The following is a 19,519-nucleotide window of genomic DNA, read 5'->3' on the forward strand; positions in this document are numbered from 1 at the left end:
ACCCCTAACCTTAACCATTACCCCTAACCCTAATTCTAACCCTACCCCTAACCTTAACCCAAACCCTACCCCCCACCATACCCCTACCTAACCCTAGCCCTAACCCCACCCCTAACCTTAACCCTAACCTTAACCCTAATTCTAACCCTACCCCTAACCATACCCCTACCTAACCCTTACCCTAACCCTAATTCTAACCCTACCCCTAACCTTAACCCTAACCCTAACCTCACCCCTAACCTTATGATACCCCTACCTACCTCTAACCCCACTCCTAACCTTACAATACCCCTAACTCTACCCCTAACAGTGTACCAGGTTCAGAGAGCGATCACTTCTGTTTGTTAGCGTGTAAAATACTCAGCAGAGTCAAAACTCAGAGGTACATTTATGCTGAGCAGAGTCAAGGGCCTTTTCAAGAGTATAAACAAATGTGTTCACATCTGTGCAAGTCACATTTTATCAGTTTTGACTTTTTATGAAGTTTTATCAAGTTATTTTTCTTTGCCCAATTTCTCCTAAATATGTTACTCGCCCCAAAGCAGAAAAGTCCCATGGCGCCCATAAAAGAGATCCAACAGTGATTTAGTATTACAATTCCAGAGGGGGGGAAAGAAAAGAGAGTCCAGACCTACGGCTATAATATACAGTCTTTCCACCTTCTGTGCTAAAAGCCACTTCTCTCTAGAACCACACCCCCGTTATTTTCACTCTGCATATTCCTCATTCCAACGCACACGTGCTTTTCATCAACTTGCAATATTTAATGGTCTTTAATGGTCCTCTTTTTCCTCCGATTTCACTTTTATGAGAAGTCCATCCGTCCATCCGTCCGTCCATCCATCCATCCATCCATCCATCCATCCATCCATCCATCCATGCATCCATCCATCCACCCATTCCCTTTTATCCTTTGCAGGGTCACGGGGGTCTGCTGGATCCCATCCCAGCTCATTACAGGTGAGAGGCAGGGGTCCACCCTGGACAGGTGGCCAGTCCATCATGGGGCCACGTCCACGACTAACAACCGCACACGCTCATGTTACACACATACGGGCTATCAATCAAACTAATGCGCATGTTGTTTGGATTGTGGGAGGAACCCAGAGTATTCGGAGGGAACCGCCGGGCCCAGGAGTCCAACCGGGAACCTTCTTGCTGTGAGGCAACAGTCCAATAAAAAATAAATAAAAAAACCAAGTAATGTAGATGAAGCACAACATCAGAGAGAACTTAGAGGTGAAGAAAGAAAAAAAAGTTTTGATCATGTTGTGGAGGACCATGTGTACACACACACACACACACACACCCACACACACACATGCTCTCACTTTTCTGATGTTTCAGCATCTAGCGGAGGTGCCGTCCCTTCTGTTCCTGTGAATTGTCCTCTCTCTCCAGAGTTCTGTTGAGAATCTTCCTCGCTCCTTCGTGATCTGACCTGTGGGGTTGGAAAACAAAAGGTCAGTTTTCTGGCCGCATGTGCGGGAAGTTCAAAAGCTGCCAGCAGCTGTTATGTATTCCGACGAACAAGGCGCTATCTTCCCATCAGACAATAAAAGCACTGACGGGGGTTCAAAGGACACCTCACCTTCCACACCAGCAGGAAAACGAGGGCGAGGATTGGAATAAAGAGTAAGGAGAGAAGGCTCTGCTCCACCACCTCAGGAAGAAGTCTTGGCTGTGTATCTGAGACGGAAAAGAAAACCAATAAATGACCTTTTAAACTCAAAGGAACGCAGCAATTACTATGCATTTTGGGTTCACGGTATATCATGACATAGTTTTTTATGAGCTAGTATATAAAAGTAGGTGTCAAACTGGGATAAAAAGAGCCACATTCTTTGCTCAGCAACGGGCTGTTTCCTTTGAAAACGCTGGCTGACGACATCAGGGCCAGTTCAGATGAACCGCAGCTACGAGAAAAACGGGGCCGAGCTCGTTTCACAAAACCGAACTGCTCAGACGTGAAATCACAAACATGCTCCGCAGACGTGACGGCTCAGTCGGCTTCCAGATGTCGACGAATCAGTGACATGTTTCATTTAGATCGAAAAGTTCACGGTGCAGACATCTCCTGCTCTCAGACCAGCCCAGCCGTCAATCAAACGGGTGCAGGGAAAATTAAGACATGATGTAGTAGGAGTTAATAAAGAGTAAATGCAAAGTACCCCCCCTGATTCAGCAGCTTTTAGATCCACGTTTAGCAGTGGTGACTTGAATCAGGTGACACATCTTGACCATGCAGGACTGGAGGACGACACCTGTGTCTGGTGCTGTCCTCAAAGGAACGGACCAATCAAAAGTGTGGTTGTGCCCCAAAGTTGCTTTTTGGCCTTCATCCGGTGATGTAATCATCCACACTTAACAAAACTTGGTGTTATTGATGCATATGACATCATTTGGAAGGACACCAAATGTCATGAAGCTTCATCCATAGGCGGCCCTACAACTCAGTGTTTTTTTTCTTATCAGTATAAAACCACTGCACACAATAAATTATGTTTTTCAAATATTTCCTATTTTTAAAGTGTTAAAGGACCCACTGAAAACTAATCTGGCCACAAGTGAAGTTTAAAAAAATATTTCAAATCAGAATAACTTGTATAATTGTAATAAATGACCTATTCCTGCCAGGAAATCCACAATCCCTGATGTATAATAAAGAATGAATGAATGAGTTCCTGCTTGTAAATCCTGTCATTTCAGGTTTCCGATATGGCTTTTTATCGTTTTCAAATGACATTAAATCACTTAAATAGCATTATTTGGGTGTGTATTCTGTGTACAGTAGTTAATACATGTACATGTTCTCCAATAATGATTCAAACAGAAGCAAACTAATTATTTTAAAAGATGTAGAAATCTGTAGAAAATAAAAAAGCGGACCAGCATAAATCCTATGAAATGTGGAAAAATACTGCGGCTGCAGAAAATTCCAGTGTGAGAAACTTGGCTTTAAATAGAAGAGCTGAAAACTTACGTGATGAGCAGTCCGATAAACACTCTGGCCCTTTACTGCTGGGAGTGGTTAACCCTGCAGAAGCAAACACAGAAAAAGAAGAGTCCGGTGTTAGGAGACAGGAGGGACGAGGAGCCAAGAGAGCGCAGAGCGTCACTGTCCGATGAAAACATTTCATTGTCAGGTGCTAAAAAGTCAGCTCAACGCCACCTTTTCTACCCCCCCTCCAACACACACTAAACACTTGATCCAACTATCCCGGCAAAGAAAAGGAAACCGCTTGGGAAGATTGGAAGATTGCTCTGTAATCAACATGTACACAATCGGGTTTCGTCCCTTTTCTTTCTTTTCATATGCATTACCTTGGGACATCCTCCCTCAGCCCTGTGACTCAGCCGCGCCTCAAAGGGCCGTCTAAGCACTGAAACCGGTTCGAGTTTTTATCATGGAAAGTTCTTGTGAAGACATCATTGTTTAGGATAAAAGCTTCTCCAAAACGCCCACAGGAGATCTGACCTAAATGAAGCCTGTTCACAATGGTCCAAAGAGGTTGGCGGCAATTTTACAAGCAGGAGTGAGGTCGAGGCTGGGATGCTGTGGGTAGAATTCGGCGACTGCTTCAGGAGGACATGTGAAATTTGCGGTCAACAGATGCTGCTTTCCCACCACATATTAAGAAGCAGAGCAGCCGAACATAAAAACGAGGCGGTGTTGAGCAACAGCAGAGAGTTCTCTAAAGTTCTGAGACATCTGCACATCACATTTCACATCGACCACTAATGTACGGAGAAGGAAATATGATTTGCGGTACTGAAAGTGAGCAGTCATGTTTGTCATCAGAAATAACATTCTCTGGAAAGTCTTTCACATCTTCAGTGGCAAGAAAAAGTATGTGAACCCCTTGGAATTAACTGGTTTTCTGCAAATGTGGTCCAGTTGTCATTTAAATCACAGTAATGGATAAACAACATGCTTAAGCCAATAACAGTTATAATTTAAAATGTCTTCCTTCAAAACATCCATTTAACATTGTCAATGCTGGATTGAAAAAAACTAACTTTGGTTTAGGACTAAGTTGATAAAAGACACTGACGTTAGCTACTCTTAAGAAGCATCTGCTGGTGTGAACCATGGATCACATGGAAATCTCTGAAGATGTTCAGCTGACAGCTGATTGGATGTCTGTTTTCAGTACCAATCAAGTATCATAGCTGCTCCTCCTAGAAGTCGACGTCCAGCCCAGATGGCTCCAAAGATGCAACGCGGAATCCTCAATGAGGTAAAGAGAAACCCACGAGGAACAAACTAAACGGTGGAAGACATCCCTGGAACTGCCAAACGTCTCTGTTCATGAGCCCACCGTATGGAAGATATGGAAGCTGAGTTGAATTGTTCATGATACTCAACACGAGGCACAGAGAACATCAAAACATCCTCCCAATGATGAAGCACGGCGGAGGAAGCACCATGATGATACCTTGCTTTGCTGCCTTTGCTATCATTGAGAGAAAGGTGAATTCCCAAGTTTCTCAAAACAAGACCAGGATAAAGGTTGCTGTCCACCAACTGAAGCTCGGTAGAAGTTGGGTGATGCGGTTGGACAATGATCTAAACATGGAGGTAAATACACCACTGACTGACTTCAGAGATGGATAAATCTACGGTTTGGAGGGGTCCAGTTCGCGTTCAGACCACAACCTAAGAGATGCTGTGGACTGACCTTGAGAGCCATTGATCATTGTGCAGATCTGAAGTACTTAATTCTTCCTGAGTACTTCAGTAGTGAACACTTTCACTATTGCCAAAGGAGGTTCAACCAGCTATTAACGCAAAGACATCCATCCATCCATCACTTATAAGAGGTTGGGTCATGGTCAAGCAGGGAAGCCAAGACTCCCTTCTTCATCCAGCTCATATGGGGGGATCCCAAGGTTTCTCTGGGCCAGCTGAGATAAATAGTCCCTCCTGTGTGTCCTGGGTCTTCCCTGGGTGTCCTCCCAGTGGGACGTGGACCAAAAACCTCACCAGGGAGGATTCCTAACCAGATCCTTAAGCCAGTAGATTTTATTTATTCATTTTAAGCACATTATTTTTGATGAAACTCAAATCACACTCAATCACATTCAAATCCCTTTTCCTTGTTTATGAGAACATGTAAGAAAATACGGATCAATTATTCTCTGCATTCAACCAAGGCTCACAGATCATGTGCAGAATGTTGGCTTGGAAACCATTCCAGCGACCTTATCTTTCTCCTGACAGTAACATGAGCCGGCTAATCCGAATGATGCATCTGAGTCTGTTTTAACCAGAAACAGCTGTCGACGCTCTCACCTGGGAAGCTATGATTAATCCCCAAAACACAGCAGTTCCGTCACTAAATAAAGCTGCATACCACGCCAGTAGTCCAGGTCCTGTACATACACTTTGAGTGCCAAATACAATATTGCTGGCCGTTTTCACACCACACGAGTGTGACATCAAAACATCTTAAGGGAATCATCTTTACTCGGGAAAAGGTCGGACAGTTTGTTAGATCTCTTGCCCACCACATTATTATATCGTAGTTCTCTTTGGCCTAAGCAGGGGTGTCCAAAGTCGGTCCTCGAGGGCCCGTGTCCTGCAGGTTTTAGATGTTGCCTTGCATCATCACACCTGATTTTAATTAATCCTTGTCATCAGCTTGTCTATAAGGTCTGCATAACTCTTATAATGACACAGCCATGTCTATCAGGGTGCGTTAAAGCATGGGAAACATCTAAAACCTGCAGGGCACCGGGCCCTTGAGGACCAACTTTGGACACCCCTGGCTTAAGGCATGCCACACCAGATGGGATGAAACGGGACCGTGGGGGTGTTACAACCGTTTTCTGAGGGAGAATAACGCACGGGATGTCAGTCCGACAATTTATGTCCAAGTGTTTTCCTGATGAGGAAGGAGTCACAGCTGTGTCTAATTTAGCATAAATATGTATATGCTGCTTTTTGTCATTTTAAAACCCCCATGATGAATGATTTACCTCCTAGATAACGCCACGGTCAGTGAAAACAAACTCCCCTCCAGTTTGCGGTCTGACAGGAATTTTAGCCACTGGTGCGTGAATAAAGACACATACATCACAGGTGACAGGCTTTGCAGTAAAGTTCTGAAATAAGCTGTTGCGATTTTGCTTATCAGAGGGTGACAAATGTAATGTTGCTGCTGCTGGATGCAAGGGTGGATGACCGCGACCGACTCCACACTGTTTCCACAAAATGATGATATATACAAAATTCCTTGGCGGAGACTGCTGGATCCAAAACGATATATGTGCTTTCTCTGCATTGCTTCTTCTCCCGTTACCCCATGATACCCAAATGTCCAGTACAGGCTGGTGTGCAGATGTCTCAGCGTCGTCATCCAATGACCATCAAGCATCACCACAGGGTCTCTTCTGACCGTAAACTGGACGTGAGAGCAGGTGGACAGCCCCCTGTGGCGTCACCCGCAGTTTTCCGAGCGGTGCTTTTGAAGCCCCTTTTTTTCTTGACTGTGCAGAATTGCGCCAATAAAAGCCAGTTGGGTTAAAACGTTTCAACACCTGGACTCCAGCGACTGAAGTGAGTTTGGGAGAGACACCACCAAGATTAAAATCTTGGTGTTCATAAGAAGCATCAGCTGACATGAAGCAAGACTCGCAGAAAGGAATTTCTGAATGCATCCAGATCAACCACTCCCGATTGTATAAAACTGGACAGAGATACAAAGTGTTTAAAGCATAACATCATGGAGGCAGCGCTTCGAAAAAAGAAAAACGCCAAGGAGTACCTTTGCGATGTGCAACACTAATGGGAAAGTGCTTTGTTGACAAAGGATATACATGTTAAATTGTATACAAGAATCCTACTCTGTTTGGCCAGAAAATACACAGATTACTGACAGTGAAACCTCATCCTGTAGGCGCAGCAGGATGGAGGGAGCGTCATGATTTGGACTTGCTTAGCAAAATATCCTACGGAGGATGGATGTCCGCCAACTGAAGTTGAGCTGGAATTGAGGGATGCAGCAGGACAATGACCTGAGGCATCAACGTAAATCCAGAAAGAAAGTCCTCCTTTTGGATGAAATCACACGAGATGTCGTAGAAGGACCTTGAACCGTTCCTACCAGCAAACAATGTGTCTGAGCTGAAGGGACGCTGTGCAGATCCGAAGTCATGGACAACGTTCGGCCAGGTAATAACTCCAGGTTTCCCTTCCTTCTTCTCTCAGGGACTTTGAATATTTGATAGTTGTGTTCAATAAAGACACAGGAAATACCAACAATCTATTTTCAATTAAATTAAAACCAAGGGTTCCACATAGTTTTTCGAGGAACCATATATACTGTAGCCCCTTTTCACCCTGTGAATTGCTTACAACGTTCACAGCGACTGTCTCAATTAGTCCTCGATGCGACTCCACAATAGTGCTCAACTATGACTACAGGTAAGGGTTCAATTCAAATGTTGCGGCTCAGGTAGTATCGTGTTAAAGCGCAGCCGAGGAGGCCACATGCTAACTGACAACAGGGCCAACTTGTTTTCTCCTCTTTCATAATTACTTTTCTGAATCTGGAAAGCTTTTGAACAGCTGCACAAACCTGCCGTAGTGTCCCGGTACATGTATGTCAAAACAAACATATTCGGGGGCTACTGTACGTATGAAAAGTGCTCACCTTGTGTGTACTCTTCTGTTACTGTGTATGGTGTGGTGGGACAGGGAGGAGGATCACAGTCATCTGAATCTGCTTTATTCTGTGCAGCTGTGAGGAAGTCTTTGACAAAGTCAAAGTATCTCTCTGTCTGCCACCTCTCCCTCCTGTAGTGGCACTCGAACTCGTACATGATCTGCTCCTGTAAGCACAAAAACACAGTTCACAAAAACTCCAGCCTTTTTCTTCATGCTGTTAAGTTGACAAATGTAGTCAAAGGATTTCTATTGTCCACAAATGTCATCGGACAGACATTGCGTAAGTAAGTAACATAACGTGTGAGCAACAAATTGAATAAATGACCCTCATGCGGTTAAGTAAGTGGTGAGTGCCACATGGCTGCACCGTAAGCTCCATGAGGCTGAAACATGACGTAAACCGCAGCCCATGGAAATCCATTGCCAATTCCTTCTGTATGACATTCTTAACACAGATTTTAGCTACAGATTCACAGAAATGCTACAAAACTGAGAATTGTCAAACAACTTCCTAAGATGCAGCAAACTCAACGACACACTAATTATAACGATCAAATAAATACGCAATTTCCCAAATAATTAATGTTTTCCACAGCCTGGCCAGCCATCCTAATTCTTGTTGTCTTCAATACAAATATTTAGTCTGGTTCCTCTGGACTTGAGTTGGATTCCCAACTGGGAACAAGAGCGAATGCAGAAAAAACAGCATCGTTATGGACATCTAACCAATCAGAATCTCCGGACCGCAGGCAGAGCAACAACCGGACTAGCATCAATAAAAGACATCAAAAATTGTGAATGGCAGTTGTTGGTTGTCAAGATAGAAGGTGTTATTAGCAATTTTGCCCCCTTTTTGGTTGTTTTGAATTATGGCTCTTTGATGCTTTCATAGGAATCACAGGGTAAAACCTGCCCCCACCCCGTTGTGATTGGTTTGGTTCCTCCTCTACCAGTGGACATGGCTGTAAATGGGAGCAAAACCAGACCCATTTCACAAGCGACTTTTCATGGGGGAATCGGTATGGCTGACCTGGCAATGTTTTGCATCAATTAGTCAAAAAGCTCACAACGCAAAAACGATGTAAACTTACCACTGAACCGCCCATTCTGAGCCGCAGTTCTTGCAGTATTTGGATTACTATACTAATGTCATTTCTGTTGGATGAAATATTTCCAAACTTATTGGCTAAACCTTGTAAACTCTCCTCCAAGTAGAAGACGTTCAATGTTACCCAACACATCCCACCCTAGAAGGAAAAAAGAAGATATGGCAAAAATGAGACATCACTAAGAGAAGTTAAAAAGATAGACCACTTTTACCAAATGTCAACCTTCAAAACATTACAATGTCATCCACTTTCAAAACCTGTAATTAACAACAGGGTGAATTTCATGATGTCTTACCTCTTGTTTTGGAATGAAGTGTACTGGAATTTTGTAATCTCTTGGAATATTCTGTTTCTGTAAAAATAAACAATTATAATTGGCATTATGAATACATCCAATGAATGCATAAACACACAGTTAAGACTTTAACTGGTTCATGGTATATACTGTAGCAACAACATGCAGAGGTTCAGTGAATGGCAAACTCTCAAAAAGCAAGGATACCTTTCCATGTTTACAGTAGAGGCCGTTTCCCAAAAATGTTGGAAAGGGGGGGTATTTTACTGTGTTTATTCCATTAAAAAAAAACATTAAAACTTTCTGAACCAACCATCATTCACAAATTTCCAGTTATGGTGCTAAAGGAAAAATAAAAATACTGTTAACTCAAATTCAGACACAGGCCATAAATTCTTTATTCTTTATTTTACCTGGTTAAAAACTAAAGAGTTAAAATAACGTATTCAATATCCTGTGGTTATAATTATTTAACCCCATAACAAACATTGCGTGCGGTCATGCAGATTAATCAATATTATTTCAGATGTTTTATATCATGTCATATTGTCAAAACATTTTGACAAAAGATAATCAAATGGCAAAAATATTAAAACTGAAATTCTGATTATAAAATGTACTAAATCCTGCAAAGAAATATGTTTTCTTTTATATACTTAGTATCATCACCATAAAAATTCACCAGTTCTTTATCAAAAAACTGTAAGGTATATATAGGATACATACACAGGGTTATAAAATTTAAACATGCACTAATAAAATAAGAACTAATTTGTGGCAAAAATAATACTGGAGCCTGAGGTTCTGTATGGAAACTAGATCATTCAAAAATATTTATCGTTATTTATTTTTTTACACACATTTCCTTTGTTTCCATTCTTTTCATTATTGTATTTATTGCATTTTCTAATATAACCTAACTTTGTATAGCAAACACATTTCTAGTTTGAACAATCCCAGTTATTTTTCTTACACTTTGATTGTACTGAATTTATTTAAATAATTTTAAAGCTTTCACCATAAATATTCATTTCCATATTACATTTTTTAAAGTAATGTAAAATCTTATTTTTTTCTTTAAGTTAAAGGCAACGTCTCAAGCCAATGAAAACATTTATATTTACGACATGTCTTAATAATTAAAAACATATTGTCAGGAGTCTATAATTATATCTTAGATCATGTCTCAGATCAGAATCTTGACTCACATCTTCTTTTCAAAAAAGGCCAAGTATTTGCTGCATATGTGTGGTGCTAGTTAAAAATAGACAGCTTAATACTTTGGGTGACAATTGTAAATATAGAAACCTCCCACCCATCAAAAACCATATGGTCCATAAAGCAATTTCTGTTTATAATACGCTTATTGTTGGCACATGTTACAAAGCGCCCATGACGGATTACAAGCACATAAGCAGTTCTATCAGGATGAAGTTTTAAACCCTTGAGAGGACAGTTAAGACTTGATGATATTTTTTTGGCAGATACAGAACCGTGCAGATGGCGTCTTCTACGCTGCATTACCGCAGCAGGACTCTGTAAAAAGTATGATCTGACTGCGATACAGACAAGTAAAGAGAAAAAAAACCCGTCCCAAGACACTTTATGAAACAAAGGGAGGGGGTTTCAGACATCAAGCCCGACGAAAAGATCTTAATTTAAACGGCAGCATCTGATCTCTTTCATTTCCCACGCAGTTTTAACGTTCAGTTAAATGAATTCATTTGTTAATCTTTGGTTTTGTTTTGACATTTTATGCGTTATATTTATCACTTTTAGGAAACTCTATTGGTCCCAAATATTACAATACTTGCTGGAACTACCATCCAAGTTATCTGTATTTTCTGACTTATCTACAGTATAATTATGAACTCTCATCTTAGAAGTGACTGGAGGCTCAAAAGAGGTAAATGTATATTTGAGCATTCCTATGCATCAGAAGTTTCCTTTCAGGATGCTGAGAACGCTTCATCCTTAAGTTTTGTTTTTTTTCTAACATTGGCTCTTTGTGACATCACAGAGGGTACGGCCCCATTCTTTAGATGATGCAAGACTTTCAACGGTCATTTCAAAAGCTGAAACTGCAAGGTACTCTTCTCAAATTGGTTTAACTCACCGTATGAATTATTACAGATTACTTTTGTAATACTGTATTTGACCCGGTCTTTGTACGTTTTGACCATATAGAAATGTAATATTTGCCATTTTAAGAATGAGATGTGTAACTGCTGTACTCTACTGCCCTTACTTTTTAAGAACTTGTGCTTTTTATTATTTTACCTCTTTTCTTATCATTTTATTTCATTGTATATGTTATTTACTGTTTAATTGTGTCTTGCCGCTTTTAATGTTGATGTAAAGCACTTTGAATTACCTTGTGTTGAATTGTGCTATACAAATAAACTTGCCTTGCCTTGCCTTCTCTGTCCTCACTGCGCATGTTTTCCATCCCAGTGAATCTACGAGTACTACTTACGAGGCATTTTGCTTTTGGTTCCAAATACCAACGAAGAAATAAGAAATATACTTTTGGTTTTGAGGGAAATTTGGTTCAACGTGTTCAGTTTTTCCAAGCAAGCAGCACAGTGAAGTTGTGTTACACCACGGGTGTCGAGCTCCAGTCCTCGGGTGCCGTATTCAAGCATGTTTTAGATGTTTCCCCAATACAAATGACCGCGTCATTAACAGACTTTGATGACGAGCTGGTGACGACCATTAATTAGTATCAGCTGTGTCGATGCAGGGAAACATCTGAAACGTGCAGGACAGGCACCCTTGAGGACTGGAGCTTGGCACCTGTGTCTTATACTGAAAACCTGTGTCTGACTGACGACCAGTTACAGAACACTTTGACCAAATTTCCAAAACAACCTCTCCTTGTGATTCTGGGCTTCTGGAGTTACGCTGGGTGCAAAGCTGCTCTGGAGGTACCACAGATCAAAGTGAGACGACTGAAAATGAGCATAATGCCTCCACTTTGTTTGAATTCCAACATTGTGCTTACCAAAACAGAGAGTTTAGAGATGTCATCGGTCACTGGGTTGACGTCAAGTGTATCTGAATGTACCCCAAGCGTGATGAACAGCAGGAAACGGACACAGACGTGTATCCAACTCTGTAGGTCAAAAGACACATGAACCGACAGTCAGTTGCATCTTTTACATAAAACAACTCATTGTGACCACACTCTCAAATGCACCTCGAGCCACAAGTGACCTTCATGAGTGAGCCAACACTAAATAGCGGCAGCTTCCCCAAACCATTGAGCTCATTACAGGCTGTCATTGTGTGTACAAGGCTGCAAAAAACAATGCTCATCTTGTTACAACAGAATGATTTGCTGTAAAACCTGCATCCTGTCAGTTGCATGGATGCTACTGAGACACTTGCTACCGTCTTTAACATTTCAGAACAGTCTCATTCTCTGTTTGAGTCGGTTTGAAAAAAGACATGAAGCATTGGATGCTTCAAATCTTGTTCAGCTGTTTTATTATTATTATCAAAGTTATTATCAAAGAGGAAGTGTTTTTATGACACAGATCGCCTCTCGTCTGTTCAGGGAGCTCAGGTAGGCTGGATAAATGAAAGTCGTGCAAAATATGTTTTCAACATTTCCCCTCCCAGGTCACTGGTCTGCTCAGGCACAGATATATTTGTTTGCATTTACCGCTGTAAAGAGGACATATTATAGAAAAGATCAAATGATCTTTGCCCGACAGGCGCCTCTGTGTCTGAAATCGCTTTGCTTTGAGCCACCTGGATCATAAAAATCATAAAAAATGTGCCATTCAGGCTGCTGTGCGATTAGGTAAGTATCCAGCTAACCAAATTAGCGGGTCAATATATGAAAACACAAGCTTAAATTTTCTGTTGATGTGTATACTTCCCCTTATTTACCGTTTATGGTGATTATAAGCCTTCAGCTAGTTAGCGTTATAATTGAACCGCACAGAGGTCCCTTTCATGAAGATGCCAGAAGCTACTTGAAACTAATAAACTGGTATTTTAATTGGTGAGAGCAGCATTGGAATAAAAAAAATCTTTATATGCTGCTGAGAAGCTAGCCATCTACCATTCAGCAAAAATTATTTGAACTAGTTATACAAGTATGTCATGTTATGGACAGCAGGATGACAACCGTTGGTTTGGTAGCATTTTTGTCCATTGCCACCTTTTTAATAGCATAAAAAATCCCTGTCAATCCCAACAAGCAACAGTGCTCTGTGATAAAGATGCCAATGTGGCTTTCAATGGACTACAACTCTTATTTTTTTTTTTTCACAATGTTGACTGAAGGGCTGGAGACAAATATTCAGGCATCTAGATATTTGTTCATTTTTATTCTGAAAATGGATAACTGTAACAAAATGGATAAAAAAAGAGCAGCATAAGATAATTTATCGATGACTTGACCAAGAAGCTGATAGATCCATTTAAAAACAGCTCATTTCCACTTGCTTCTGTGCCGTCTGTGCCGTCGGTCTGGAAGTCTGATAATTCCTATGCAAACAACCATAACTGAAACTCCTTCTTCCAGTGTGCCTTAAAATTTCAAGTCTTGCTGTTCACAATCCACGTATCCAAACAGAGTAACTTCCTTCCCGTAGCAACGAGTTGGTGTCAACCACTGCAACATTGTTTGCATGAAGCCCATTGGGCCATTAAAGAGCTGTCCTCGTCTGCATTGGACACCCATGGTGCACGTTGGACACCCATGGTCCACATTAGACACCCATGGTCCACATTAGACACCCATGGTCCGCCTTGGACACCCATGGTCCACGTTGGACACCCATGGTCCGTGTTGGACACCCATGGTCCACATTGGACACCCATGGTCCGCGTTGGACACCCATGGTCCGCGTTGGACATCCATGGTCCGCGTTGGACACCCATGGGCCGCGTTGGACACCCATGGTCCACGTTGGACACCCATGGTGTGGGTTGGACAACCATGGTCCGCGTTGGACACCCATGGTCCGCGTTGGACACCCATGGTCCGCGATGGACGCCCATGGTCCGCGTTGGACCCCCATGGGTCGCGTTGGACACCCATGCGGTGCATTGGACACCCATGGTCCACGTTGGACACCCATGGTCCACGTTGGACACCCATGTTCCACATTAGACACCCATGGTCCACATTGGACACCCATGGTCCACGTTTCATACACATTCAACTCACGACGTTCACAGGAAAACACAAAACCTCAAATATGTGGCGGTATTTTTAACTGAGCTATGTTGAGCTGTGTTGTAACCTTCTACCAAAGTTCTGGAGCCCATTAAATGGTATCCAGGTCAGCCATGCTTAGTTGCACACAGTCTTATTTTAGTATCGGACCGGATATTAATAGGAACTGTACAGTACAGCGTACTTATTTACGCTCGTATCTATTAAGTCAAGTTACCCTATCGAATGGGAAAAAAGGCCAGAAAGAAATCAAACAGAAGTCAAACAGAACATTTTAATCACGAGGAGCAACGTGAATCATCGGGTTATGATGCACGCTGACCTTGTGAATGATGACGTGTGGGGAAATACGGCAACAAAAGACTGGCGGCTGAAAATATAAGCGTGTGCATCGCCCCACCTAAATTCCATATTTTTAGAACATGGCGCTGCAGTGAGGAAGGAAGCATTCGATTTGTTCTCAAGACTTCAAGGATAAACACAATACCCTTCATAGAGAATAAACAAAACTTCCAACAGCGACTCTGCAGCCTTGTGAGCGTCTGTTGCCGTTGCTTTGGTGACCTCCTTCCTGATCTCCATCCCAATCTGAGCATGTTATGCAAAGGATTTGTAATTGTCCTCTTAATATAGATCAGAGCCATTCAGAGTCAAGGCCCTGTGAAAGTGAGTCTGCTCTTTGAGACACTGCGAAGCTTTATTTAACAAAGTGACAGAGATTAAGAGTTGATTAGGTGAGCCATGTAATCCTCAGTCCAGTCGACCAATACGGCAGAACTGAGGTCAGCTGACCAAGGGTTTGAGGCCAATCTTTAGCCCCCGTTTTCCTTCTCTCTTCCTACATTTATGGATCCTCCCTGAAAGATCAGTCATTCATATTAGCACGCTCTGAGTCTTCATGTCTTTTTACTTTGTTACTCAACCTGAAAGAAAACAGAAGAGGAATGAAGATCGATTGAAAGCAAGAAAGCCTGCAGCAAAACTTCCAGATGGATTATAATGAAATTTTACTGGGAATTCAACTCATCGACTTGAAATAGCAGACAGGGATGGAAAAAAGGAGTAATTTCAGGGTGGGGCTGAGCAGATATGATCCAACCCCTCTGAACATATTTCAGTCAGTCGACTCACACTGCTAAAACAACCCCTCTAGAAACAAAGCTTAATACTCCTAAATCTAATCCAAATTCTCTTATTTCAGGCAAAATATCTCTCCCAACATGTTAAGAGAAATCTTCTTGACCTGATTTTTTGCAGTGCGGACAGGTGATGTAGCAGTAGCAAGCTTGAGCGTTGCTTGGCACGGCAGAAATGAGCACCGCTTTCAACAGATCAGCGAACCTGCAGGTAGAGCTGGAGTGAACCATGCACAGCGGTGCGCGCGAGTCACCTGCCGGAGCCCGTCGGCCTGTTTAAGTACACATGATACCTATGTTTCAACAACAAATACTTTGGATCCTGACTCGTCATTGGCCACAGATGATACCCTACGTTGGGATACGGGACTGGTGACCAAAAAAATTTCTTTACTCCGTCTCTGTGTTCCTGATCGGTTCAGAACGTAGATGGAAAGTAGAAACTCCATAATATTACAATTATGTAATTATTATATACAATTTTATCTGCACAACAGTGCAGATAAAAAATTATTTGGTGTACATGTGAAGTAAAATCTTTCCAATTAGGTTTGTATGTTGAGAGGACCTGCTCCGTTGGACCACGACACCACAGGCAACGTAAAGCGGTCTCCAAGAAATACATCCAGCAAATACTTCAACCCAGAAACAAGGAATTATTTTAAAATATGAGTTTAAAGTAGCCAAGATTTCCTTTGAGAAGCACGAATTAGCTTCCGTTATGCAGAGGGTGACCGGTACGCGTGAGTGAAGGTCAGAGGGTGAAGATATCTGGCAGAAACTGCCAGTTGTTGAAGTGAGGAAAGAGTAGTTCAGTGGTTAGACCACATCTCATCAGAGGCTGCATCGCTTTGTCAAGGACCAACGGGGCAGCCGTGGATGGATCCGGGACTGCAGTAGCCAGAGCTCTCCAAGGAATCATTCTGAAGTCCAAGATTCAAATTCTCTCACCCAGAGAGGCAAAGTTGAACATGGGAAGGTGGAACAGACTTACACAAGTTGTTTTAGCTGTCTGTCAGGACTATCTCACATGTGTTGTCAGTCAAAAAAGTGACTAAAGGAGGGATGCCTACAGATACAACCACAGTTAATGTGTTCTGCAGATTTTTCTCAAACTGCTGCAATACTTTGAAAGACGACAAGGGTGTGGATCAATATTTCTGCACTTCATTAAAACTAGTTCATTTATTGTTTGCCAAAACTACTTCCTGCTGTGTATAAATAGTTCCAGAGTCCCCTTTTTCCTTTTCTTGATATTATTTGCTGCCTGTCTGACTTTGGGCGGTTGGATGGAAGCTCTGCTGAAAAATAAGCCCCCGTGGTTGCAGGATCAGAATTTTGTCTTAATTTATGGCATCAAAATCTTAGACTTTTACGTTCCTAAAGTAGATGCTTTTAATCCTTACATCTTGCATGTTCAGCAGAGCCCCGCCGACAAAACCTCACCATCGAGACAGAACTCCATGCAAGGCTGTTCACACGTCTGTCTAAAGGATGACTTAGGAGGCAATTTAGTAACTGCTGCCAATGCTTGCATGTCAAACAACTCCAAACCCACAGACCGCAAATTAAATAGCTATGAAAGCTAAAGAAAGAAAAAAAAGTTAGTGAAAATATTTTCCAAATTAATCAAAATTAGCAACCCCCCCCCAATAAAAAAACCCTTAAATCATCTTGAAATGGAAACTACAAAGGCTGGTCTGCGTGGCGTGTGTGTGCATATGCACTTCCATTCCGAGACAACATTCACTTGCACGTGTTCTCAGGTCATTGAATGTGTCACGACGGGTGGCAGACGCCTGATGACAGTAACGTGAGACAAACACTCGAGAGGCATGTGCGTTCAAAGTGAACAGTCAAGCCCGTGAAAAGCAGAAACATGTTGCACATCTGCACTTGTGGTGCAGGAAGCAGAGCAGCTGTGTCTTATTTGCAGAAATAAACCTTCCACAAACCCCAAATACTAAAGTCTTAAATCATTCATGACTCAGGTGGTACAGTGGTCGCGTAAAAGGAATGAGATCTCCAGTTCAATTCCCGGCCCCTTTAACTGTCTCTGGACAACTTGCTCATCAGTCTATCTGGAGGAAATAAAGCACTGCATATACAGATTATACAAATACAGGAAACACTGTTGGAGAATTATGTGAATGAAAAACACATGGTGGGACCACATAGGATGCAAAGGTGCTAGATAATTGATTCATCACCTCAGTATGTGAACAGGGAATTCATCAGAACTTTTAAGGAAATGATTTCCAGTGTCTTCAATGAACAATGTCATCCAATCTAAGAGTTTGATAGGTTATAGTCGTTTACAGCGGTGTTCAATCAGAATTCCTTATAATTACATTTTTTCCCCAATCGATTTGGAACTGAACTGAACGCAGTTTTACGAGAAGACTCGTCAGTTCTCACCCGAACTCAAGATTTCAGCCGCTCCCCAATTCCTGGTTTTCAATACGGGAGCGGTCTGAACGGCAGGCAGGCCAGTATGGCGCACATGCTCCGTCTTTGAAGCCACCCTGTCGTATGTCGGGCAGAATGAGGTCGCTCATTGTTCGACTCAAACAACCATGAGCCTCCAGAGAAAAGAAGCTGTCTCCATGGTGGCGCGTCTGGTCAAAACTCCAGCATTTGGCTATGCGTCAATGGTATTTTCAGACATATGCAAATACGGATCCTCACAATCAGCTCTGCAGCTCCCCCTCTGCGTGTCTTTCTTTTTATATTTTTGTTTATCGGTGCCGCTTTTACTTTGGCAAATCCCATCAAAATTTGACAGGATTTGACAAGAGCTGGATAACCAATTATCCACGCTCACGCTGCATCTCGGAGGATATAGCAAGCACATTAAATTCTCCGTCGAACTTTGCCTGAGCCATCAGGAGTTTAAGGACACGGTGACATGGGACACAAACGCTTATTCGTGAAGGCAAGGAACCAGAAACTCTAATGCCTCACAGCATCTTTGCCTCCAGCAACAGATCTATCACCAGTAAAATGGACATAGTGAAACTGAGATTGCTGTGCACAAACTCGCTGAAGAAGTTTTAATTCTGCCAATATTGAGCCATCAGACTGCATGGCTCATCGCCAAAACTGAAGACTCGGTAGGAATGCAAAACGGCGTTATGGATCAATTAAGCCTTTTCAACCAAGTGCAACCAGGTCCCGATGCTGGTCTAGTGCTAGAGCCGATAGAAGTTGAACTTTGGAGCATTCTAAGAACCACTTTCCTATTCCATAAACACAAAGCCACTGCAGAGTCACAACATTACATGTCTTTTGATGTCTAAGCATCCCTCGAGTGGCTATGGAGGACTACAGTAGACAAAGAGATACTGTACTAGCCTATGTTCATCTTGTTTGACTCAAAACCAGTTCTCCCCTTCTTCCCAGCTCAGTAAACACAGATATCCAAGTATTTCCAATCAGTAAGGACATCATGATGATTCAGGTATACGTTTTGTTTTTGTTGCTGTTCTCAACTACAGGACAGCAAAGGGAACAATCATACAACCAGGAAAGTATAAAAAAACACTTGTGAAGGAAAACCAAAAGGTCTGGGTTGGCAAATTTGAACAATGGGTTTAAGGCCCTTAAACCTACATCACCCTTGCTGAACATGCATTACGTCATTAGGCTAACAAAGGCTAAGAGGCTAAAATTAAAGCTAGAAGGGCGCGCAGACTGCCAACTCTGCTACTACACATCCTTCTTGACCAAACATCAACATCTATCAAAATGACTGTTGACCTCAATTCAATTACGGGATTCTTTTCAAAGAGAAAACATTGGGACATTTATGAAGATCAACCTCAACCTTTCCTCGTCTACAGTTCAACTACAGTCATCTCACATCATTTCCCATAGAAGGGAAACAGATCTACAAATGATGCAATGACAGTAAGTCACCAGGGAAGCTATGTGAGGTTGTTTTCTCAAAATATTCAAGATCTGCACTTAATCTCTCAATGTAGGCTGATTCACTACACAACTATACTTGAGTGTGGAGGGTTTTATTTTCTCAGGGAGTGAGAGTATGTCCCAGCAGCCACTACTGGCTCACACATCGTTAGTCCCCCCTACTCCCCACCATCTACTCCATCC

At 42.2% G+C, this 19,519-nt stretch overlaps 1 protein-coding gene across 1 annotated transcript in view; it reads right to left on the bottom strand.

The window, feature by feature from the left end:
* The window catches only part of kitlga (kit ligand a), a 61,054-nt gene that overhangs the window by 3,378 nt on the left and 38,157 nt on the right, over positions 1 to 19,519 (bottom strand). Inside the window, exons 2-8 of the mRNA XM_061722443.1 lie at positions 12,081 to 12,191; positions 9,077 to 9,133; positions 8,764 to 8,919; positions 7,659 to 7,836; positions 2,984 to 3,037; positions 1,592 to 1,689; positions 1,332 to 1,441 (exon numbers count right to left, since the gene is read on the bottom strand). Of these exons, the coding sequence (XP_061578427.1) occupies positions 1,332 to 1,441; positions 1,592 to 1,689; positions 2,984 to 3,037; positions 7,659 to 7,836; positions 8,764 to 8,919; positions 9,077 to 9,133; positions 12,081 to 12,191 (764 nt within the window). The remainder of the gene's footprint in view (positions 1 to 1,331; positions 1,442 to 1,591; positions 1,690 to 2,983; positions 3,038 to 7,658; positions 7,837 to 8,763; positions 8,920 to 9,076; positions 9,134 to 12,080; positions 12,192 to 19,519) is intronic.

The sequence above is a fragment of the Cololabis saira genome, chromosome 5 (assembly GCF_033807715.1).
Source record: "Cololabis saira isolate AMF1-May2022 chromosome 5, fColSai1.1, whole genome shotgun sequence".
Classification (NCBI taxonomy): Eukaryota; Metazoa; Chordata; class Actinopteri; order Beloniformes; family Belonidae; genus Cololabis; species Cololabis saira.